We start from the raw sequence: 22,834 nt of genomic DNA, 5'->3' as shown, positions 1-22,834 counted from the left end.
GCCGTTAGATGTCCTTTATAGCCACCATTAACCTTATTCTCCATTCAAACAAAGCTTTGCTCGTCCAAGACGACTTCAGCAAATTATAGTGTACAATAATAACTAAATAATTACAAATCTCAAAATAAATTTATTAAAATGTAGAGAATAAATTGTAATAAAACAACTCATTACAAACTAAAAGCTTATTTAATTTTGTAATCCTTTTGATAACAAATTATTTAAAAAAAAATGGAAGAGCATCCATTTCCAGTTTTGTACATCAAACTGAACAGATAATCAAATAAACTTAATCTGCATTATTCACATTTCCACTTTTTCTGCCATGGATTGCATTGCAAGCTTTCTGCAATTCTTATCCAATTTTTGCAATGAACTTGATTGAAAAGAAAGCCTTTTAGTAGACACAACCAAGAACACTTGGTCTCTCAAAAGCTCATGGCCTGAAACAAATGCAAAACTATGTGCAGTTTGGAAAGAACTTGCCTGGATATATTATTATTTACAAGTCTGCCTCTCTATGGCAGAGGGAATCACAGGACATCTCTTCTTCATACCTCTACTCAGGTCGGAAACTCACTAGATTCGGAAGGTCGGTCATTTGAAGCTTCTTAATGTCGCTTGCCGAAACCCGGCAGGCCTCCAGCGTCAACTGCTTTAAATTCTTCAGAGTTTTCAGATTCTGCAGTCCTGCAGAGGTGATTCTCGAGTTTGAGATGCTTAAAGAAACCAACCCCGTTAAACCTGCATTTACAGAGCATATAGATTTCAAAGGTCTAGAATGAAAATGAAACCAATCTCTTTCAAAAGAAGAGAGCATTCGTTATGTTCATCAAATCGATAAAGATGCATAAACACGAGTTGCCGAGCAACATACAAAAATGTAGAACTGTTAACGAGTTTAAACGCAGTACCTGAGATTAGCTCCAAGGTTTTATCAGTCAGATTGCAGTTTTGTGACAGATTAAGCACCATCAAGGAAGATAGGTCCTTGATGTTCTTTACACCAGCATCAGTCAATCCTCCGCCACATATTTCGAGTGACTGCAGGTTCTTAAAGTCTGCTCACCAAAAGGAGATCCCACACAAATCAAAAACTTCCTATGACATTTACAAGTTCCAATTTAAATTGTATAATTCAACCAATAAGATCAAAGATTACTCTACGAACTGAAACTTTACAACTTTTCAGAGTTTTGCGAATCAAACATCGTAAAATATATGTTTCATTCTGGAAACAGAGGAAGATTTGAATGTGAATGTACACATACTTCGTAAATAGTTCATTCCGGAGTCAGTAATGCGAGCTCCGAAAAGATCCAGATGAGTCAATTCCACTAAACCTGCAAAAGAGGAATAAAAAGGCACATCATATCATACAGGATGAACGTCAAAAGGCCTCCATAATGAGAGCATCGTTATAAGCATAATTACCAGTTAGGGAAGCAAGTCCAATGTCCGTGATTTGGCGAGCATCCAAATTCAGTGATTTTAGAGATGAGAGTCCAGACAGCTTTTTTAAGCCACCGTCTGTAACTCCGGTGAATGAGAGATTCAAATTCTCGAGTTTAAACAAACCTACAACATAACAGATCGATGGTTGTAAAAGCCAAACGTAACGAGGTTTGGATGACACTAAAAGGTCGGAACAAAGTACAGGCAAATCATCATTTGGACTATATCGTTAAAAGTAGGTACGTGATGAAGCTTACAGCATAATGTACCAAGGGAAACAACATTTTCAACATTCATAGCGTATAACGGAACATACAAAAAAGAAAGCCGACAATAAAGGAAAAAAATGGTCTCCAGTCGAGTAAAATAAGATCGAAAGGATTATTTCAAAAGGCTTTGTCACTAAAGTCCACTAGAAGCAAAGAACTGAACAGGGGACCAAGCATCACTCAAAGCTTACAGTTTAAATCGAAAAACATCAATAACATTCCCTTCTGCTTTTACTTCGAAAACCAAAAGGCAATCTAATTTTTTTGTTCATGTGATCAAAGAACTAAGACCATCATCAGACGGTACCTACAGGATTCTGGACACATAACCCATCAATCATCAACAGCCAACAGTCATCTCTCTTTTGATATATTTGATTGTTTCGCAAATGATGCTCGAATTCGTAAATAGAATACAAGATTAACAAAAACTGATTAGGTAAAAAAAAAAAACCAATATATTGTCAAGGTAGTGCCAATGTCTAACCAGATAGGTGGCGCAGACCATTGCTCCCAACATCAGTGTCAGACAACTCCAAACATTTCAAACGGTGGAGAGCTGAAACATTAGCAGAAATTTTTAGCAATTAATTGGCACAAAAAAGGTAAAGTAGATAAAAGAAGCCATAGGGCACACAGGGACAGAACTATGCGCGGATAAATGTGTTGTTAAAGGCGAGGTACTACGCTACACGAAGGAACACTGTCGAATCAGGTATGAAGCTTACAGTTAAATCATAGGAGGAGGGGTATCAAATTTTGATGAACCATCTAAAATGCTACCCTTTATACCAAACTGCACTGAGGTAATGATATTTTTGGCATAAATAAGATGGAAAATAAAAAAGGAACAAAAGGAACCCGGTTTCTTTATAATCGCGTTTGTTTTAAGTGTTCTGTTTTCGAAAATTGTGTTTGTTTCCTCCCAGTTTCTTTATGATCGTTTTCATTTCTCTTAAGAACAAATTTGAATTCCTATCCTGCTTCCAACAACAAAATCAAGTTCCTGAAAACTGAAGTATTTCAGTTTCAAAAACTTGGTTTGGATTTTGAAAACTTTGAAAAAGAAATAGATAACACAACAAAGAAGTAATAGGTGAAAGTAGCGTCTATAAACTCTGTTTCAAAAACCAACAAATGGCCCAGCAAACTAGAGGTCAGGTGTTCGTAGCTACAGGATAGTAAGGAAGATTTAGTAATAGGTGAAAGTAGCGTCTATAAACTCTGTTTCAAAAACCAACAAATGGCCCAGCAAACTAGAGGTCAGGTGTTCGTAGCTACAGGATAGTAAGGAAGATTTAGTAATAGGTGAAAGTAGCGTCTATAAACTCTGTTTCAAAAACCAACAAATGGCCCAGCAAACTAGAGGTCAGGTGTTCGTAGCTACAGGATATTAAGGAAGATTTAACTACAGTTTTCGTAACATGGTCAAACAAGAATAGAGAGTAAACAAAATTGCAACAACATCAAAGAGAGATGTTAGAAGTTTAAATGTAAACCTTTCAAGCTAACCAAGCCATTATCCCCAATCTTGCATGAATCCAAGTTCAAGCTCTCCAAATTCGTCAGACCTGTTTTGTTTAAAATTTCATAAATTAAAAAATATATATGTAACTAAATTTATAAAGAAAAATGACTCAGCTCAGGAGATTATTATGCAATTTCATTTATTGGTAAATACTTCATGAGCTTTATGAACTTAAAATCATCATAACATTGTAAACTTGTTGAGCAGAAAATAAAATTTTAATTACGAACAACGTCTGGTGAATATCAGTGGCAGGGCGCTGATGGGCAGACAGCTACCCTTGCAGCTTCATTGGCATTAAGAAAATATAAAATGAGGTTTTAAAAGGGATTCAAAAAGGATTTCAGAAGCTAAACCAACCTTTCAAGTGGACCAAACAATCATCTGTTATGTCATTGAACCCCAAGTTCAATATTCTCAAGGCCCCAAGCCCTGTAGAAAAAGTAGTCCCTCATGAGTACGACCACTCCCACACGAGCATGAGAGAAGAGGTAGAATACTAAAACGAACGAGGATGAGCAATTTCATGAAATGAATCTGGTTGAAACTTACTAGAAAAATTCTCGCTTCCATCATCAGTTATAAGACATCTGCTAAGATTCAAATATTGAAGGGCACCAAGAGCTGAGCAAAAGGGCACCCAAGTTCAGTATGGTATGATAAACTGAATATAAATACATATTTTGGCCTCTTCCAATTTTGAAAAAAAGTTCCAAATGAAGAATGCAGTGTCTATTATTGACCGTATGTTGTGTAAACACTTGAAAAAGAGACCGATTAAATTACTAGCACCCTGAAAAGGATAAACAGGTGTCGAGAATAATAACCTGAGAGAGTGTTTAAACAAGCAGCTGTAACTGGACAACCCTCTAAGTTCAGTAGTGAAAGTTCGTGCAGTCCTGCAATGCAAAGAAGACATAATCGACACCGTCAATTATAGAAGCAAAGTCATAAGGTCAAGCAAAACAAAGATTATGGATAACCTGCTACATAAAACATTGGGAAATAGATAATATGCATGATATAAATCAAAAGGAATCGAACATGGGATAAGCATATGTCAACGCTATAAAACCTCGAGCTCTGTTAGCTTCCCTAGCAGCCCTAAAAAAATACAACCTGAACACTATGGATAAAGAAACACCCTTATATTGAGCATTCGAATAAAAATAAATGGGCAACGGTAACTCCTACCTCCCAAGTATGTAATACCAGTATCGGTAACCTTACTGCATGAAATTTGTAATCCTTTCAAGTTTGTTAGCCCTGACATGTAAAAGAAATAATCAGTTACAAAACGAAAATATGTACACGAAAAGGTTAGCAGATGATTTTAATCATAAAATAACACCACATTCAACCAAAGTTACTTTAAAGGTAGACAAACTGAAAAAAATAATAACTCAATAGCATTTTTTTTCTTCTATGAGAAAGAAATAGAACCGTATATGAAATATCTACAACACATAATAGAGAATAAATCCTGGGAAAGTATAATTACCAGAGAGAGGCTTCATATCAGAATCTGTGATGCAATTACACCATTTGATATTGAGAGATTCTAACTTTGTTAATCCTGAGAAAGTGTAAATATCAAAATTATAAGTCTCCGTTTCCACTAATTTTCTATAGCTTAAAAGAACCTTCATTAAGAATAATGCAAGCATTAGAGATGCTATGAACAAATATTTGAACAGCTTCCCTCAAGTATTAAAACAGCTCCACTTCACTAATATAAATAATAAAGCACATTTCTGTGTAAGCCCCAATTAGGAATAATCAAGTATTATAACAAACAAGTCGCTAAATGAATGTTTAAGGTTCTCTTTTAGCAGATAAATAGATAATAAAAAAGCTTGGACGATTACAAAGCTTATTTCCTGGGGACTACATTCTACTTGAAGCTAAAGCAATCTGGACATGGATACAATTTTTGTCCGGCAAAAAAAAAAAATTCAAGAAGTAGAAAGTACCTTGGAGATGAACAAGGCCACCATGAATGCCAGGACATTTCTCTAGATCCAATCTGATCAAATTAACAAGATGAGCAAAGACACTCATCCCTTGAGCGGTAATTTCATTGTTTTTCCTAAAACTCAAACTTGTCAACCTTGAGAAGCCTGAAAGATTTACTCATCATGGTTAAACAAAGTAAAAAAAGACCCTCACTCTCCATGCACCAAAACGAGAATCAGATTGAAAATAATTGGATATATACCTCCGATATGCGCCAGTCCTTGATCTGATATTTGTTCACAGAAGTTCAAATCTAAGGATTGGAGATTTGAGCAATTCCTGAGGTGCATCAATCCATCATCGGATACATCTGAACCAGAAATATCCACAGAAAGTACAGAAGATCCTTGTGAGGAGATGATATCCATCCAAGCATCATTCACCCCTGAATATTCTCCAAAGTGAAAATCCTGAAAGTACACAGTATATTCCTTACATTATACATTTATAGCAATTCAATTGGTTCAAAAGAAACTTCGAAAATACTACTAGATTGATACCAACTAATGAAACAGTTGACTCTCAGTTACCTGGAGAGCACAATTCCGAAAAGCTTCAATTGAAAGATCAGTTAGACGCTGGGAATACACCAACTCATTGAGGATCAGCTGACTAATATCCCTCGGGAACATCTCAAAGCTATCATATTGATCTATATCCTATTATCCAAAGAAACACAAAGAAATTAGCCATGATATACAAAAACAACCACTACATAAACACCAGAAAACATTAACCTCACACAAAAAGGTAGTGAAAATGGTGTACCTTGCATATTCTCTGGATGCACAAGTTCATAAGAGAACAGCATTTGGCTCTTCCAGGATCGATATCTACAAAAGGACGAGAAAATGATGTTGCCAACCATTTGGAACTCCCACTTTTGCAATATTTTCCAGATACTCCTCTAGGGAAACTATCTTCATTATCCAGCTGGTCTCTCTTCCTAGAACAAGCTCCCCCCATCGAGAAGATATCCCGTAATCAATATATGTCATAAAAACGTCAACAGAACACAATTGTTGCCATGCAATAACCAAAAAGAACAAATGCACGTAACTTCGCCCTGCCAGAATAGAGCATAGCAATAATCTCAACAACACGTCCAAGCATAAATATCAGAAAGCACAATAGATTGTAACTTGATGAACTTCTTATGATTATGCTCATCTGACATTTCTAAACATGATTTCTTGAAGTCAGCCATGTCAGTTCTCGATACTTTCAAACTAACAACATCTCATGGACTATTCTTCATCGAAATGGAAAAAACATACTGAAATTTCACATGATCAATCTCACTCTGTAGCAAGAGTGAAGAACAAAAAACACTTGAATGAGTAAAATCAAATAAGAACATGAAAAAACATTCAAACATGGAATTAAAACACGAGAAAACCCCTGATCGCACCACTTAAAATGCAAAATCCCTCGTTTTAGAGACGATCAAACGACTGAAGAACATCATCAAGCTCATAAAAATCACTTTAGCCCTTCATCGTTGATCAAAACTCCTCCAAACCACCAAGGAAATATTAAAATTTTCTAAAAGAAAATACAACTGATCAACAGGAAAAAGAAAAAAAGAAACAAACTATCATCAACAGAAAAAAGAAAAGAACAGAACGACGATCATACCTCAACATGATCAGACTGAATACATTAACCGAAAAGGGAAAAAAAAAACGATTCCGAGAAGGAGGAGGCTAAGAAATGAATGAAAAAGAAAAAGAAAAAGAAAAATCAAACGCAGTCTTCAGCGCAAATGGATTTTTTTTCTTTCTTTTTTCTGTTTTTTCTTCTTCGGAAGTGGAGAGCTGCAATTAGACGAAGAACAAGAGTGAAGAAGGGTCCGGAAATAATAGAAAGAAAGTATGACGTGTCACAAGCCGAACCAGACTCCAAAGCAACAGATGTTTGACACGTGTAGTCTTGGGAGAGATGGTGGCTCGCCGTTAGGTGTGGCTTCGCTTGATGAGATAAGAAGGCGGGGTGTGGGTCCCACTTAGGGGTTTAGCTAATATCTATTTTAGTTTATTTTAATTTTCATATTAAAAAAAATGTTTTCCTTTCTTGGATAATTGATATGATTTATTTATTTTCTTTTTACTAATTAATTTGATTTTTTTTTATTTTAGTTTTTTAATCCATTTCTATTATCATAATTTCAGGACAATATTAAAAATTTCAAAATATTGTGATATATTTGTCAAAGATTGGTAAATTTATTTTACATTAAAAAAAAATAATAATAATAATTTTATAATATTCTGTGTACGAATATAGAAAATAATTTTATTTTATTTTCTGTTGAAACATATCTTTCTTAATACATTAATACTATTTAAGTGAATAATAGAAATAGATAATTTAAAATGTGAAAACGACGTGGTCAAGTTATTTTGGACCAAATATCATAATTGACAAGAAGAGATGTATTTGCAATTGTGGGGCTTACAAATATTCAACTTTATGGTTATGTGTACGGTTTAGTCTTCTATTTATTTATTTATTATTATTTTGTTTTTAATCTTCATTATTATTTAATCTAGAGGTTAGGGTACTAGGGTCCAACGGGATCACGGTTAGGGTTCCACTAGAATCCAACAGGATTGGGGCTCGGGTCCAACGGTTAGGGTCCCACTAAAATCTAACAGGATTGGGGCTCGGGTCCAACGGGATAAGAATTAGAGTCTTGCTAGGATCCAACAAGNTTCTTGGATAATTGATATGATTTATTTATTTTCTTTTTACTAATTAATTTGATTTTTTTTTATTTTAGTTTTTTAATCCATTTCTATTATCATAATTTCAGGACAATATTAAAAATTTCAAAATATTGTGATATATTTGTCAAAGATTGGTAAATTTATTTTACATTAAAAAAAAATAATAATAATAATTTTATAATATTCTGTGTACGAATATAGAAAATAATTTTATTTTATTTTCTGTTGAAACATATCTTTCTTAATACATTAATACTATTTAAGTGAATAATAGAAATAGATAATTTAAAATGTGAAAACGACGTGGTCAAGTTATTTTGGACCAAATATCATAATTGACAAGAAGAGATGTATTTGCAATTGTGGGGCTTACAAATATTCAACTTTATGGTTATGTGTACGGTTTAGTCTTCTATTTATTTATTTATTATTATTTTGTTTTTAATCTTCATTATTATTTAATCTAGAGGTTAGGGTACTAGGGTCCAACGGGATCACGGTTAGGGTTCCACTAGAATCCAACAGGATTGGGGCTCGGGTCCAACGGTTAGGGTCCCACTAAAATCTAACAGGATTGGGGCTCGGGTCCAACGGGATAAGAATTAGAGTCTTGCTAGGATCCAACAAGGTTAGGGTTGAGGTACTGTTTAATAGTACCGACTCAATTAGAGAAATTTTATTTAAATAAAGAACGGAAGAGAAAGTGTAAATAGAGAATAAAAGAGAAAGCGTAGATTTGAAATTTATTCGGTGAAAGAGAAGGTGTACATTTGAAATTAAAATTTGGTTAAGTAGATAGGTAAAATTAAGAACAAAATTTATAATTTAACCAAAATAATATTTTATAAAAATAAATCTAATTAATTATTTTTATCAAATTGGAAAATTATAATAGAAATTAGGAATCAAGAATTGGGGAAGGTCAAGTTAAATTACTAATAGCTGATAGACGGTTTTGCAGTCAGAATTTCAGAAGACTCTGTTGGTTGTTTCCTTCCGCCCACCGCTGCCGTTTTTCTCGTCGGTGACCCTCCACCGACCAATCTCCCTTCTGTGTGTCAGTACTTTTTGCTAGTCTCGATCATCCCTATCACTCTCTCCATTTGGTTCTTATTCGAATCCTGACAACGAAGAAGTAGAGGAGTGATCTACCTCCCGTGGAACAGGTTCGAGTAAATTGTAGTTTTTTTTTTTTTTTGCCTTTTGATAATGTTTGTGGGTTCTTTATGTTGAATCACTTGTCGACTAAGTTCTTCGGTTCATATATTTCACTCTAAATCTGTCTCTGGGTGATTCGAGAATGGGATTGTATTTCGAACCCTAATCGGGAGAATCTAATTCGAGAGTCTTGTTATTGTTGTTATCTGCATTTGAGGTTTTTTTGTTTGGCTACTTGTAATTATTATCTGCGTGTAATATGAAATCTAATGGTTTCTAGGGTTAGCTGCGAAGTGTCTAGGGATTGGATTTATGATTGTCTTTTGATTATTTTTGGGCGCAGAGAGGGGATTCTATGATGGATGTAGTAATGAAGGACGAAAAAAGCATGGAAGAAGAAGAGGATTATGTTGAATATGTTCCCGTGGCAAAGCGTAGAGCAATGGAAGCTCAAAAGATTCTTATGCGCAAGGGCAAGGCTTCTGCTCTTGAGGAAGAGCTGGAGAAATCAAGACTTGCTGAAGCTAAACCTAGTCTCCTTGTAAAAGCGTCTCAGATGAAGCGTGACCAGCCAGAAGTTAGTCCAACTGAGCAGATTGTTCAGCAAGAGAAGGAGATGATTGAGCACTTATCTGATCGTAAGACTCTGATGTCGGTTCGAGAATTAGCAAAAGGAATTACTTACACAGAGCCATTATTAACTGGATGGAAGCCACCATTGCCTATCAGGAGGATGCCGAGAAAGGCGTGTGATTTGATTCGCAAACAATGGCACATTATAGTTGATGGTGACGATATTCCACCACCAATTAAAAATTTCAAGGACATGAGACTCCCAGAACCAGTTTTGAAGAAGTTGAAAGAAAAGGGAATTGTGCAGCCTACTCCCATTCAGGTCCAAGGTTTACCGGTGATTTTATCTGGTCGAGATATGATTGGGATTGCATTTACGGGTTCGGGAAAGACCCTAGTTTTTGTTCTTCCTTTGATAATGATTGCACTACAAGAAGAGGTCATGATGCCAATTGTTTCTGGAGAAGGGCCTTTTGGTTTGATTATTTGTCCTTCAAGAGAGCTTGCTAGACAGACCTACGAAGTGGTGGAACAATTTTTAATTCCCATGAAGGAGGCTGGATATCCTGAACTAAGGCCTTTACTCTGTATAGGTGGTGTGGATATGAGATCACAAATAGAGATTGTGAAGAAGGGTGTTCATATTGTTGTTGCAACCCCTGGGAGGTTGAAGGACATGCTGGCAAAAAAGAAAATGAACCTTGACAATTGCAGGTAAATTATTTCTTCCGTTTCTATTACATCATTTGGGTTAGACTCTCTGAAAATGAATTTGAAATGGACTAGCCAACGTATGATAGCAAGTAGCAATGTAACTTACAACGTAACTTATCGATAATATTTCTCTCGTGTGGAAACCGTCAATTGTTTGGCAAAGAAATCCATGCTTGCTTCCGTCCTCACTATAAACCTTTTTTGTATGGTTATTTTTGTAGATGATTTTGTTGTTACACATCAACTTGTTTCCCATGACTTATTTTAGCTGATGCAAACTGATGATTACTTTACGTTCTCAATTTAGTTTTCCTCTTGGTTGAAAATAATGATACAAATGCTGCTATTGTCATAGGTATCTTACCTTAGATGAGGCCGATAGATTGGTGGATCTGGGTTTTGAGGACGATATAAGGGAAGTTTTCGATCATTTCAAGGCGCAACGCCAAACTCTCTTATTTTCTGCCACAATGCCTACCAAAATTCAAAATTTTGCAAGAAGTGCCCTGGTAAAGCCTGTAACTGTTAACGTGGGAAGAGCTGGAGCTGCAAATCTTGATGTTATCCAGGAGGTCGAGTACGTGAAACAAGAGGCAAAAATTGTTTACTTGCTTGAGTGCCTGCAGAAAACTCCACCTCCAGTTTTGATATTTTGTGAGAATAAAGCCGACGTCGATGACATTCATGAGTACCTTCTCTTGAAAGGTGTTGAAGCAGTGGCAATTCATGGAGGAAAAGATCAGGAAGAGAGAGAGTATGCTATATCATCCTTCAAGGCGAGCAAGAAAGATGTATTAGTTGCTACTGATGTTGCATCAAAGGGTTTAGATTTTCCAGACATTCAGCACGTTATCAATTACGATATGCCAGCTGAAATCGAGAACTATGTCCATAGGATAGGACGAACTGGACGGTGTGGAAAGACAGGAATTGCAACAACTTTCATAAACAAGAATCAAAGCGAAACAACTCTCCTTGATTTGAAGCACCTTCTGCAAGAAGCAAAACAGAGGATTCCACCAGTGTTGGCTGAGCTAAACGATCCAATGGAGGATGTCGAAGCGATCACCAATGCCAGCGGAGTCAAGGGTTGCGCTTATTGTGGCGGTCTTGGTCACCGTATCCGTGACTGCCCCAAATTAGAACACCAGAAAAGCATGGCAATTGCAAGTTCTAGAAGAGATTATTTTGGATCAGGTGGTTACAGAGGAGAAATTTGAGAAAGCTAAGAACAGAATGGATATTTTTGTTTGGTTTCCCATTTACTCTCCACGGATTGTACCTGTACAAACTGATAAGTTATTATGGTTATAATGTTCCAATGAAATCATGCAGTTTACTTGGTCGATGTCAATACGTTCTTTTGTCTGCGTTGATTTTATCTCAGTGACAATGACAATCAGTGTTATTTATCTTTGCAACAGGACATCATTAATTGACATTATTGACACTGTTTCTTACAAATATAGATAAGGAAAGGATTGTCTGTGAGTATAAACTATTACAGATTTCTGTAACAGATGAAGAGAAACAAATGTATGCACTCTGGTCTAAGTTCAGAATAGAACATCAAGCTTCACGGTTTGCAGTCGAGACTCGTCGAGTTCAACTTTTTTTCTGAGAGTAAATTGGAAGGCTTAGCCTAACAGATCAATAGCTAGCTAGTCCACTGGAACTTCTACATCCATTTTTATGCCTGAATTACCAAGAACCTGCAAGAAAATTATGAAGTCGTCCAGCGTTATAAGTACCTTAATGAAGTCGTTACGACATCGTTCAGTGTTAAAAAACTACTACTCGTGAAAAGCTAGTACCTTAATGAAGTCGTCCAGCGTTAAATGAGAGTTTCTGGTATAGCCTGCTTCTAGTAATAGTTGGCACAAGACTTGCTGCAAGGAAAGAGACAAAGGTAAGATAAATTCTTATACTCCTGATTGATCAGTGATCTAGCAGGACATTTTGTTTATGAAGGTGAAAGAAACAATATGAACACAAAGCAAAAGAAACATATTTGAAATGTTCCTTTCGAGCTGCGTAAATGCTCGTGTTATCTGTGCACAACCAGCATATCATCATTCATCCAGAAATGAACTTCGTTTTTAGTCGATTACTCGATACACCGATAATTGAATGGATTGATGTTTCAGAGGCTTTATTTGCTATGTATCACACTAAATAAATCACACTGCATTCTCAGATAACAATAAGTTGGAGAGGGAGTAAGGGAAGGAAGAAGCCATGCCTCTCTCTGCTTGTTGGAGATGAATGGACCCGACAAATCCCGGAGTACTTCAATGATATCATCGAACGACACCTTGCCATTGCTGTCTGCATCGTATACCTTGAAAATAACTAAAATGAAGACATAGTAGCAACAATTAGTAAGGAATAACAACTGTCTCAAACCGAGTTTTGTGCAGTGACTGAACTCTTGATAGATTGTTTCAAAGCCATGATAGTTGAAGTAGATATCATGGTAAAAGTTTCTCCATATTAAGTCATCAAACTTATAATCCATGACATCTCGGTTATTTGAGTGACAACTTGTAACTGCCCAAACCCACCGCTAGCAGATATTGTTTTCTTTGGAATTTCCTTTTTAGGCTTCCCCTCAAGGTTTTTAAAACGCGTCTAATAGGGAGAGGTTTCCACACCCTTATAAAGAATTTTTTGTTCTCCTCCTCAACCGATGTGGGATCTCACAATCCACCCTCCCTCGGGGCCCAGCGTCCTCGCTAGCACTCATTTCGATGTGGGACCCCCCAATCCACCCCCTTCGAGGCTCAACGTCCTTGCTGGCACACCGTCTCATGTCCACCCCTTTGGAGCTCAGCCTCCTCGCTGACACATCGCCTGGTGTCTGACTCTAATACCATTTATAACAGCCCAAGCCCACTGCTAGCAAACATTGTCCTCTTTCGGCTTTCTCTTTCAGGCTTCCCCTCAAAGTTTTTAAAACATGTCTGCTAGGGAGAAGTTTCCACACCCTTATAAAGAATGTTTCGCTCTCCTCCCCAACCGACGTGGGATCTCACACAACTTATGCCAGCGCATCCTAGATATCATGAATTATAACTTATACGATACTGAGACGAATTGCCACCATTAATTGAGAGGGGAATGACGAAAACGTTTTCCCCTTCCTTTATAACATTATTGACCATATTATCAAGGGATCTCTGACATTTTAAAATGAACAAACCAGGAGAAAACAGCAGAAACACAAGCACTTACATTCAATCTTATGGTGCATACTAGCTTTAGCACTGAATACAGACAAGAAAGCCACAAAATCCTTAAAATTCAAACCATCAACCATCTTGAGCAGCCGCTGAAGAACACAGTAAAACAAAAGACACCACTGATATAACCAACGCACAAGAAGCACACAAAAACAGATTCAAGTTCAAAGTTGAATGATGAACCAAGAAAAAGAAACCTGAGAAAGTGGATTCATAGCAAATTCAGGAACTGAGAGGAACTCATCAGCTGAAATAAACCCCTTAGCATTTCTATCAAGTTGGCAGAATCTCTGATATAAGGACACTATTTCCTGTTGGGAGACTGTCATAAACAGAGCAAAAACCAACAGAAAGTAACCCAAAATCAACCACGAACAAGAACAAATGAAGAAATCAATCTAAAACAAGTATGAATCAACCCACAAAGTTTGTCGCAGTGTTCTTGAACTTCTTCAATATCATACTGAGTAAGCATCGATGAGGCATTCCCCATGAATTCTCTATCCAAATGCCCAATTTCTACACAAACCCCATAAAACCCATCATTCAAATCAATCTTCAAACACAGAAACAGTATAAACACTCCCAAATTTGATGGGTAAACTGAAATTAGAACAAATGGGTAAAAGGGAAATAAGGGCAAACCTGAAAACCGAAGCTGATCAGATGATAATGGGCAATATCCAAATTGGGGTTTCTTTTTAGAACCAACGGAGCTGCGGCTTTCACATTGACATCATCGAGACTCTAAAAATCAGAGATGAGTTTTTCTTTTGCCCTTTCTTTGGTGTTGTCGAAGGCGACGAAGATCAAACCCCTTAATCCTGTTCTAAATTGAGCGTAGAATTTGAGTATTTTTGTTATGAGTCGTAAAATTTACTGAAATTAATTGATTTTTATGATCGGAATGAACCTTCAATGCTCTTTTGAGTCGTGATGATGTAAGGTTTGGTGAGGAATAAATTATGATGACTTATATTTTTAGCTCAACTGTTTTAATTCTTACGTGAATCTCTTCTCTAAGAAATTACTTTAAATGTAGTTTTACATTTTTTTTTTCTTTTATTCATTGATCAAATTATTGTGTGGTAAATATTTTACCGAGCTCAAAAGCTAAATATTCTAGAACTTGAAAATTTTCAATCAAAACCCGTTATAAAATAAAATTTGAGTCATATATTTAAATTCTAGTTAGAAATTGATGTTCCCGAGAATGATAAACTTCAATAAGAAATTAATATTTATGGTCAAAATGAAGAATCTCGTCCACAAAATGATGAATTTCGATAATCTATTAAATATAAAATTCAAAATTTATAAACGCTAAATTGAAAGTTTAGAAGCACAAATATTGGTGAGTTTCCGTACATATTGATTCATTATCGATTGAACGGGAAATGCTTGCTTCTATCTTTCTCTCCGAGCTATGAACTATGGTTGTCTAGTTGTATGACATCCCCGAGGAGTAAAGGGATACGTGGAACAAGAGGGAGGGCAGAATGGATCATCAATCAAAGGTGGAAATTGACTTCAATTGGAACACTTTCTTTTCCATAGAGATTGCATACCTGGATTTATCACTTCATGGTAGAGAATACGGGGGATGAACGATGATCAACCTACCTCAGTTTTGTATCGGGTTACCCTCTAATATTTGCTCATTCAAATTCTTAGTCATTATACAATCTCTCTTTTCTTTATTTTTTTCGAGTAGCTAACCAGCAAAAACGTTGACCTCGAAAAATTATGTGCATCCAACATTTTCTCATTTTGATAGTCATTATAATCATTTCTGTACGTTGATGGGAAAATTTTCAACGGCCTAAAGATTATTTAACCATTCCTAAACAAGAGTGAATGAATCAGTCGTGTTATATTATAAAACACTAAACAAAATGAGCTAAGAGGAACGAAAGTTGAATGACCTCGATAGAGAATTATTTATAATTACATTGTATGTCTTAATTATTATTGACTCTCTAATAAACAATTCGTTTACGGTACAATTTTAACCTAAGTCTTTTTTAGACCTGTGAGAGTGTTGGACCTCACTGTTCAAACCCTAAAACAATAATTAAGAAAACTACTCATCTTTTTACTTTATATCCTATGAGTCGCCAACTCATTCTTCAACAGACACGCGGTTAGAGTCCTAGTCTTCTCCCACTGCTTGGAAGCTTACGGTTTCATATTCTATTTCACTCCCCGATGGGGGTTCTTTTCACCCTTCCCTCACGGTACTACTTCACTATCGGTCACCCAGGAGTANTACTACTTCACTATCGGTCACCGAGGAGTACTTAGCCTTGCAAAGTGGTCCTTGTTGATTCACACGGGATTCCACGTGTCCCATGCTACTCGACTTAGAGCGCAAGCTAGTAATGCTTTCAGCTACTGGACTCTCGCCATCTAGGGTGCAACACTCCACCGCTTCAGCTAGTAGCACGACGCTTGTATTGCTCTCCCACAACCCCGTTTTTACGGTTTAGGCTGCTCCCATTTGGAAAGAAGTGAATTCCACCTCCTGAAATTTATGTTCCAAACTTTCTGAATGGCATACGTCTCCAAAATAATAGGTTTATCGAATCATTTACCAAAGTTACTGTTCTGATTATAATTAGTTGAAAATTAAGATTGAGTAACATATTAAATTAACTAATTAATTTTAATAATATTTTACAAATTTATAATTGTAAATAATTAATAGGGTGGTTGAGTTAAAAAGAGTTAATTATAAATTTTATAGTTTAAAAATTAAATATTATTTATTTATTTTACTACTACCAATTTAAAATACATTTATCTCAATTTACTGTCATCTTCTCCTAATTTCTTGATAAACAAAAAAAATAATAATAATAAAATAACAAAAAGAAAACTATAGAAACCATGAACATAATACAACTTTTAAATTATTTTTAAACATAATAACTTTAAATTTGTATGTACTAGATCGACGGGTAGCGTGCAATTTTATCTATTTTAAAGATGACATCCTTTTTCAACAAATAAATTTACCCACGTGAAAGTCAAGTGAGATTTGTCCAACATCAATAACAAAAATAATAAAGTAAATGGTGGTTGGTCGTCTTGACATTTCTTCTCCCCAAAACATAAATGAAGACTGTGTCGTTAATAAATAGAAGAAATATTTTTTATTTACGTAGAAAAATGTAAATTTGTGACAAGTACTACATCAACGGTGTGTTAGTAGCGTGCAGTTTTGTCTATTTTGCAGATCACTTCAAGTCAAGTGAGATTGTGTCGTTGGTAAACAAAAGAAATATTTTTCATTCATTAATTATTTTTATTTCGGTAGAAAACTCGTGAATTTATTTTATTGAATATTTAAATTTGCGACAAGTATAAGATCAGTGGTGTGTCGGTGGCGTGTAGTTTTGTCTATCTTACGGATCACTTTATTTTTTTAATAAATAAATTGAAGTACGAGAAAGTCAAATGAGATTTATCGGACATCATTAATAGTTAAACATGGTCCACTTCACCATGGATTTGGGTTCTTCGAGCCACTTTCCTTTGAAAAGGCATCCAACCACACCGCACCAGCCACCAGGACCCGAAGCCACCACTTTTTGACTTTTTCACGGTCCAAATCGGTCCTTTTGTTTTTTTCTTTTTCTTTTTTCCTTAAAAATAATAAAAAAAGAAAACCCTGGTGGGCCATCCTCAATCCTCAGCCATCCGATTAAGATACCCGATCTAGAAGATAAGGCATCGTTTGGGCAGATGTTCCTTTCGTGGGTCAGGGTCACTCCATATTCAGGTACTGCCCTTTTTTTTAATGGGTATTATTGTAATATCACCATTTTATTTTTTTATTCTTTTTCAAATTTTTTATTTAAATTTATTTCCCACGTATTTAATGTCTTTTTAAATTAATTAAAATGGTTAGACATCAAATTGAATTTGAATTCTAATTTTTTTTTTAAAAAAAGTACAAAATTTATTACACAAAATTAAATGGTTAGGATTAAACTTATTAAATGTTATTTATTTATTTATTAAACTCTAATTTTTAATACCTTATCATTCTCTTCACGCAACCATAAAGAAAAAGGAAATGGGAATTTGAAGGACTCTACCAATCTTACTCAAAACAAAAGCGTTTTGATTGAAATTGAGAATACTCTTTTTGCTTTTACGCTATAATGTGTTTTTTTTAGTGTTTGTGTAAATAAAACGTACACGGGAGAGTAGACTTCAGAAGAAAGTTAATAATTCATACCTAAATTTCAACTCAGCTCCAGTTTCGTTGTTGTTGTGGTATCAAACTCAAACTGAGAAATAAAAAGAGATATCGAGAGGACGAGGTATTTACACTTAAGGTTACGTCTATAATTTTTACTTTTTCTTTCTAGACTCTTTATAAAGTAATGATAATGCACGGTTGACTTGTGTATGTTGTTTGGAATTTCCGTGCTCCAAGTTGACCCTTTCATCACCAATCCATTTCATTGAGACAAAGAGTCCACTCCAGAACCTCAATTTTCAATGCTACTTTCTACTCGTTCATTCATTGTGTCTATGACAGTCCCACATTGGTAGGGGAGGAGAACGAAAAACTCTTTATAAGAGTTTGAGACACGTTTTAAAGCCTTGAGGAAAACCCGAAAGAGAAAGCCCAAAAAGAAGACAATATCGATTAGCAGTGGGCTTGAGCCTTTACCAATGGAATCAGAGCTCGGCACGGCACAATGTCTACCAAGTTGAGAGATTTGAATATTTTAACCTTTTTTTTAGCTCAATAACACGTCAAGTTGAGAGATTTCAATATTTTAACGTGTTAATTATGGATGGATTATCGGCAAGTTGCAAGAATGTCAAAGAACCGAACCAAATGTTATCCACCAACACAATAACTTAATTAGCTGATTGACTTTGTAAGGAACCTTTTTCTTTTTCCTCTGTTTTTTTTTTCCTTTTTTTCATTTGATTGAAGAAGCTTCATTGCAAGATCATTCCCATTCCATCAATCAATGAGTCAACGACACTCTAAAAAGCAATACTTTTTCAACCTTTGAAAATTCCCACTACCCAATAAAACCCCCCCACTCTCCTTCTTCCCTTCTCCATTCACTCTGTTTTCCAAAATCTCTTCCTCCAATAATGGCCGCCGCCGCCGCCACCACCGTGCATTCCTCCACCACGACCTTCGTCGAAGCCGACCCATCATCATTCCGAGCAATAGTTCAGAAGCTAACCGGAGCACCTAACGCCCCATCACCGTCGTTTCGTCTGCAGGAGCGGCGGCGGAGTAGCAAGAAGCTGGAGCTGGAGCTGAACGGCGGCGATGGTTTGACAGGGATCGGAATTGGAATCGAAATGGTATCGCCGGTGTCGACTTTGGACTTTGTAGCACGTGGGAATCCTTGTGAAGAGGAAGAGAAGGCGATCGCCGGAAAAGGGTTTTATTTGCACCCAAGTCCGATTAGCCCTCCCGGAGGATCCCAGCCGCCTCGGCTTTTGCCCCTGTTTCCTCTTTCTTCTCCTAGGGACTGTAATTTCAGAAACCATTCTGTTTCTTCTTAATTTTATACTTCCAATTATTTTGCCTCTCTCTCTCTTAAATTACATGAATTAAATTACTTTATGAAAAAAAAAAAAAATATTAACTTTCCTTTAAAGTTAAGACGGATAGGCTATGCAGACTTGTCTAGCATTATTGTGAGATGTGAAGTCAATGTCATGTTGTATTTGTCTAGTGACATATGGGCGTGAAGTCAATGTCATGTTGTATTTGTCTAGTGACATATGGGTGAGATGTAGAGTTGATGTCATTTTGTATTTGCGTGGAGGAATTTTGTTGAGAGACTATGTAGCGTGATAGATACACTTGTAAACACTTTGGTCATAGTGATTGACTACCACCCATGGATCTATGTGAATTTATTCTCTACGAATCACATAAATCTTTGTGTCTTTTCATTTAATTTATGTTTTTATGGGTATGTGAGTGCGATCGATCTTACTTCCACTTCCACTACAACAATTTGGTATCATAGTTTTTTTCATTGTGATATTTGGGTACAACCACTGGTATCAAAACATTAAAGGTTGTAGTATTACGACACAAAAAGTGGTATCACAAAACATTGAAGGTTGTGATATTACGACACAACAAATGGTATCAGAGCATTGTGGCATGACAACACAAGACAAATGCCTTCGGCAGCTGTGATTGAATTGTCTGTTCAGATCTAGAGAGTGTTGGATGAACGTGGATCAAACATATGACCTTCAGATCTTTAGTTTGACACTCTCTCAACTTTGCTATCTCCACCCCTTGTAATTTTAAATGAAAAGTGTAATGACTAACCCTAAGATTATTTGGAAACTCTATCCTGAGTAGAATATGACAATGGTGTTGCCGATAAACACATTTAATTCAAGAATTTCATCAAGGCGATCAATATGCCTATGGGTACACCAACAGGCTATAACTCTCTTTTACATAAATGTGTTAGCATAAATTTTTTGATATGAAGTACGTTAATGAGTATAAAGATTCTGACCTTAGATAACGTATCCTTTCGATAAATCTTAATTAGTCATTTATTTTTTTTAATTTTAAATGCTAAATTAAAAAAAAATGATATTTCTACTCTGTCTCCAAAAACGTCTCTAAATTAAATAATAATAATAATAATAATAATAAAATTCTTTACCATCTAACAAATATTCATGAATGGTTTGAAAGTAGCATTAGAACCTTTAGTCTCCGCACAAAAGTTCAAAAAAGTTTTTACCGTCAATATATAGACATAAACCGTTTATCTACACTTTATATATCATCTATAAACTTATTTTTTCTAAAAATTTAAGAGTATTAACGTTACTTTTAATTTCTTTTGAAAGTTTAATGATATTTTTAAAATAAAATATTAAAGTTTTTCATTAAAATAAATTAAAAAAAAATGAGGGAGGAGTATTTTTTTAATTTCTTTTTGAAAGTTTTAAGGATATTTAAAAAAAAAATATTAATTAGTTTTTATTTGTTATTTTTATAAATATTGGATTTTTAACTGTAAGAAAATTATTATTTAATTAATTTGAAGATTTATTGAGATTATGTAGATTAAAATTCAAGATTTAAAACATATATACACTAACGTGGAATAAAATAAAAATTACAAAATAAAAATATTAGCCTAATTATTATAATTTAACTTTTTATGAAAGAGTGAAAAGGGAACAAGCGCCAAGCAAAAGAGAAAACCCGCATTGTCAGTGGCTTTGGCGCGAATTTTGCAATGCTCCTTCTCGTCAAGCTCGCGTCTGGATTCCATTACCAGAGAAGTTACCGAGCGCCATAGCTTCTGCTTCAAGGTACGTTCTCTTCTCTCCCGTTCTTAAACTTCATGTCTGGTTTCCAAGAAACTAATCTACTGAAACGAAACACGATGCTAATCGATCACTTTCTGATCCATGGTGCGTTTTGAACTGATAGATTACGATTATCCTATGTTTTATCTCACATATACGTTTTTCATTCCGTTTTCGTAGCCATGTTCATATCTATGTTAAAATTTTGGGGGAATAGTATTTGGTTGATCTTTTTCTAAGCTTAAGAAGTTTCCATTCTCTTTTCGGGAATCATCTCGCATCCGTTAACTTTTCCAGTTAGGTTAGAAAGACGTTGTCGATTGAGTAATGAAGTTTAAGGCATATCTTACGGATTATGTGGTAAATCTCCTGGAGAAGAGGTTTCTACTAGCCCTAGACAAGATGTGCAAGATATGCAATCTCTATTTGACCAGAGATTATGTCATCTTCTTGCATAACCTCCTTAGTGGCGGTGGAATTCAATCAACTGCTCAGTTTTGTAAATAATCTCTGTTTGATGACCACAGAATCTCCAGCAAGAATGATGAGCGAATTGTGTTTACCGTAGACATTTCTCTTCTCCACTGTGCCGTTCGTAGTAGTGTTAGCATTGTTCTGAGTTTGGTAATGGTCCAGCAGCAAATCGCCTTCAAATTATGTTAGTGAAGAAGTTTCCTCTGAATTGCGCCCAACCAATCCCTTTCCTTACATTTGAGGTTAAACGTTAAAAGTCTTCCGAAATTCTGGATGTACCAATCTTAAAGCCCATGTCAAGAGATCAAGCTATTGAACTTCGAACTGCTCTAGATATGGCACAGGATTCGCCTCGGAAGCTTGTGCAGGTTCCTAATCTTAAGCAGTTGTACAACTTTGTGAATTGAATGAGGAATGTTGGGGATTTTCTGAATGTCACCATAAGCAAGTATGGAGATTTGCACATGCAGATTTCCACAACATTGATCACTCCTTGTGCTGAGTATCGGAAACTATTCGTCATAGGGGAACTAGCAAATGCTCCAGCTAAAGATCAAAATCTAAGTGCTCAGACTAGATCGACCAGGGCAGCATTGCGGAGAGACGTTCAATCTGTACAGGTGAGAGTGAGGCACTTTGCCAAGAGCCTTCATTATTACCTGGCCAAGCCAAATTGCACTTTCTATGGCATTGCTCCTCAGGGCGCCTGCTTGACAGTATTATTTCAGTTCTTCATTCCTGGATCTCTGACAGACTGATAAAGCAATCAGTCTACATTGCCGACTTCCCTTTCTTGACCCTGGAGCATGTTGAATTTAGATGGCCTTCTCATGCAGCCTACGATTTCAAGAGCAAATGTCAAATGGAATTTGGCCGAAGTGTACTGCTCATTTGACGATCTATGTTAGTACCGAATTAATACATCTTAAAGTTTCTGTAATCAGGCGGAAATATTTGTGTTTTTCTTTGAACATATACAAATTCTTACATCATTTCCTCGTGGAATCAAGATTTTAGAGCCTGTAAACAACCAGAAAGAGATTAGAAAGGGAGAAGGGAGGTTATTGATTTAAGAAATGAAGGCCATCAATAGTATTCTTTACACAAACATAAACCATATGTGAAATGGTGGAATATAGTTCTGTCCCTAACAGTTACTCCTCTGTCATACAACTTTGAGACCAACTTTGCCATATTGTGACAATCCATGCACATCTCACTGTGTTGAAAGACTGAATTCTCTTTATCCTTTACTATGTCAAGGAAGTTAATGGGTTTAGAGATACTTAAAACAGGGAACCATAAGTTATGTATGTGACCCTTTGCGGGTAC

The 22,834-nt window shown here is 35.8% G+C and overlaps 4 protein-coding genes, 1 long non-coding RNA gene and 1 pseudogene across 6 annotated transcripts in view; 4 read left to right on the top strand and 2 right to left on the bottom strand.

The window, feature by feature from the left end:
- Positions 1-197: 197 nt before the first annotated feature.
- Positions 198-7,069, bottom strand: LOC111778910 (F-box/LRR-repeat protein 14-like). 2 transcript variants are annotated; one of them, XM_023658914.1, is made up of 16 exons: positions 6,907-7,069; positions 6,037-6,334; positions 5,799-5,927; positions 5,471-5,678; positions 5,226-5,372; positions 4,754-4,828; positions 4,447-4,518; positions 4,080-4,151; positions 3,805-3,876; positions 3,613-3,684; positions 3,224-3,295; positions 2,212-2,283; positions 1,435-1,578; positions 1,272-1,343; positions 915-1,061; positions 198-744 (listed from the first exon to the last, which is right to left on the bottom strand). In XM_023658914.1, the coding sequence occupies exons 2-16, from the start codon at positions 6,232-6,234 to the stop codon at positions 560-562; spliced, it is 1,737 nt and encodes a 578-aa protein (XP_023514682.1). In that variant the 5' UTR covers positions 6,235-6,334; positions 6,907-7,069; the 3' UTR covers positions 198-559. The 2 variants fall into 2 exon arrangements, with proteins under 2 accessions (XP_023514682.1, XP_023514683.1); XM_023658915.1 differs by having other exon boundaries at positions 6,037-6,214.
- A 1,860-nt stretch (positions 7,070-8,929) lies between these two features.
- On the top strand, positions 8,930-11,792 carry LOC111778543 (DEAD-box ATP-dependent RNA helicase 35). The gene is made up of 3 exons (XM_023658439.1): positions 8,930-9,163; positions 9,499-10,442; positions 10,798-11,792. The coding sequence occupies exons 2-3, from the start codon at positions 9,511-9,513 to the stop codon at positions 11,660-11,662; spliced, it is 1,797 nt and encodes a 598-aa protein (XP_023514207.1). The 5' UTR covers positions 8,930-9,163; positions 9,499-9,510; the 3' UTR covers positions 11,663-11,792.
- A 58-nt stretch (positions 11,793-11,850) lies between these two features.
- On the bottom strand, positions 11,851-14,578 carry LOC111778544 (calcineurin subunit B-like). Its single transcript, XM_023658440.1, has 7 exons — positions 14,330-14,578; positions 14,108-14,203; positions 13,882-14,006; positions 13,677-13,773; positions 12,685-12,794; positions 12,257-12,331; positions 11,851-12,154 (listed from the first exon to the last, which is right to left on the bottom strand). The coding sequence occupies exons 2-7, from the start codon at positions 14,175-14,177 to the stop codon at positions 12,104-12,106; spliced, it is 528 nt and encodes a 175-aa protein (XP_023514208.1). The 5' UTR covers positions 14,178-14,203; positions 14,330-14,578; the 3' UTR covers positions 11,851-12,103.
- Positions 14,579-18,582: 4,004 nt separating this feature from the next.
- LOC111779004 (VQ motif-containing protein 11-like) lies at positions 18,583-19,614 on the top strand. Its single transcript, XM_023659031.1, has one exon. The coding sequence runs from the start codon at positions 18,812-18,814 to the stop codon at positions 19,232-19,234; it is 423 nt and encodes a 140-aa protein (XP_023514799.1). The 5' UTR covers positions 18,583-18,811; the 3' UTR covers positions 19,235-19,614.
- Positions 19,615-20,906: 1,292 nt separating this feature from the next.
- LOC111779014 overlaps positions 20,907-22,834 on the top strand; it is a 3,374-nt gene continuing 1,446 nt past the window's right edge. Inside the window, exon 1 of the long non-coding RNA XR_002812630.1 lies at positions 20,907-21,031. This is a non-coding gene — a long non-coding RNA (uncharacterized LOC111779014). The remainder of the gene's footprint in view (positions 21,032-22,834) is intronic.
- Positions 21,045-22,492, top strand: LOC111779013 (annotated as a pseudogene).

The sequence above is a fragment of the Cucurbita pepo genome, chromosome LG17 (assembly GCF_002806865.2).
Source record: "Cucurbita pepo subsp. pepo cultivar mu-cu-16 chromosome LG17, ASM280686v2, whole genome shotgun sequence".
Lineage (NCBI taxonomy): Eukaryota > Viridiplantae > Streptophyta > Magnoliopsida > Cucurbitales > Cucurbitaceae > Cucurbita > Cucurbita pepo.
Note: the sequence above shows the minus strand (reverse complement) of the source record. Positions and strands in the feature narration are given on the sequence as shown.

Excerpts from the sequence above, each read along its gene's own strand:
- LOC111778544 (XM_023658440.1), bottom strand. The coding sequence starts at position 14,177 with ATGGGGAATGCCTCATCGATGCTTACTCAGTATGATATTGAAGAAGTT. Across the intron at positions 12,332-12,684 it reads TCTCCAACAAGCAGAGAGAG|CAAGTCTTGTGCCAACTATT; the intron begins GCATGGCTTCTT and ends CTTTCCTTGCAG. Across the intron at positions 12,155-12,256 it reads CGCTGGACGACTTCATTAAG|GTTCTTGGTAATTCAGGCAT; the intron begins GTACTAGCTTTT and ends ATTTTCTTGCAG.
- LOC111779004 (XM_023659031.1), top strand. The coding sequence starts at position 18,812 with ATGGCCGCCGCCGCCGCCACCACCGTGCATTCCTCCACCACGACCTTC.
- LOC111778543 (XM_023658439.1), top strand. The coding sequence starts at position 9,511 with ATGATGGATGTAGTAATGAAGGACGAAAAAAGCATGGAAGAAGAAGAG. Across the intron at positions 10,443-10,797 it reads ATGAACCTTGACAATTGCAG|GTATCTTACCTTAGATGAGG; the intron begins GTAAATTATTTC and ends CTATTGTCATAG.
- LOC111778910 (XM_023658914.1), bottom strand. The coding sequence starts at position 6,234 with ATGGGGGGAGCTTGTTCTAGGAAGAGAGACCAGCTGGATAATGAAGAT. Across the intron at positions 4,519-4,753 it reads TGATATGAAGCCTCTCTCTG|GGCTAACAAACTTGAAAGGA; the intron begins GTAATTATACTT and ends TTTACATGTCAG. Across the intron at positions 1,062-1,271 it reads CGGAATGAACTATTTACGAA|ACTTTAAGAACCTGCAGTCA; the intron begins GTATGTGTACAT and ends TTTGGTGAGCAG.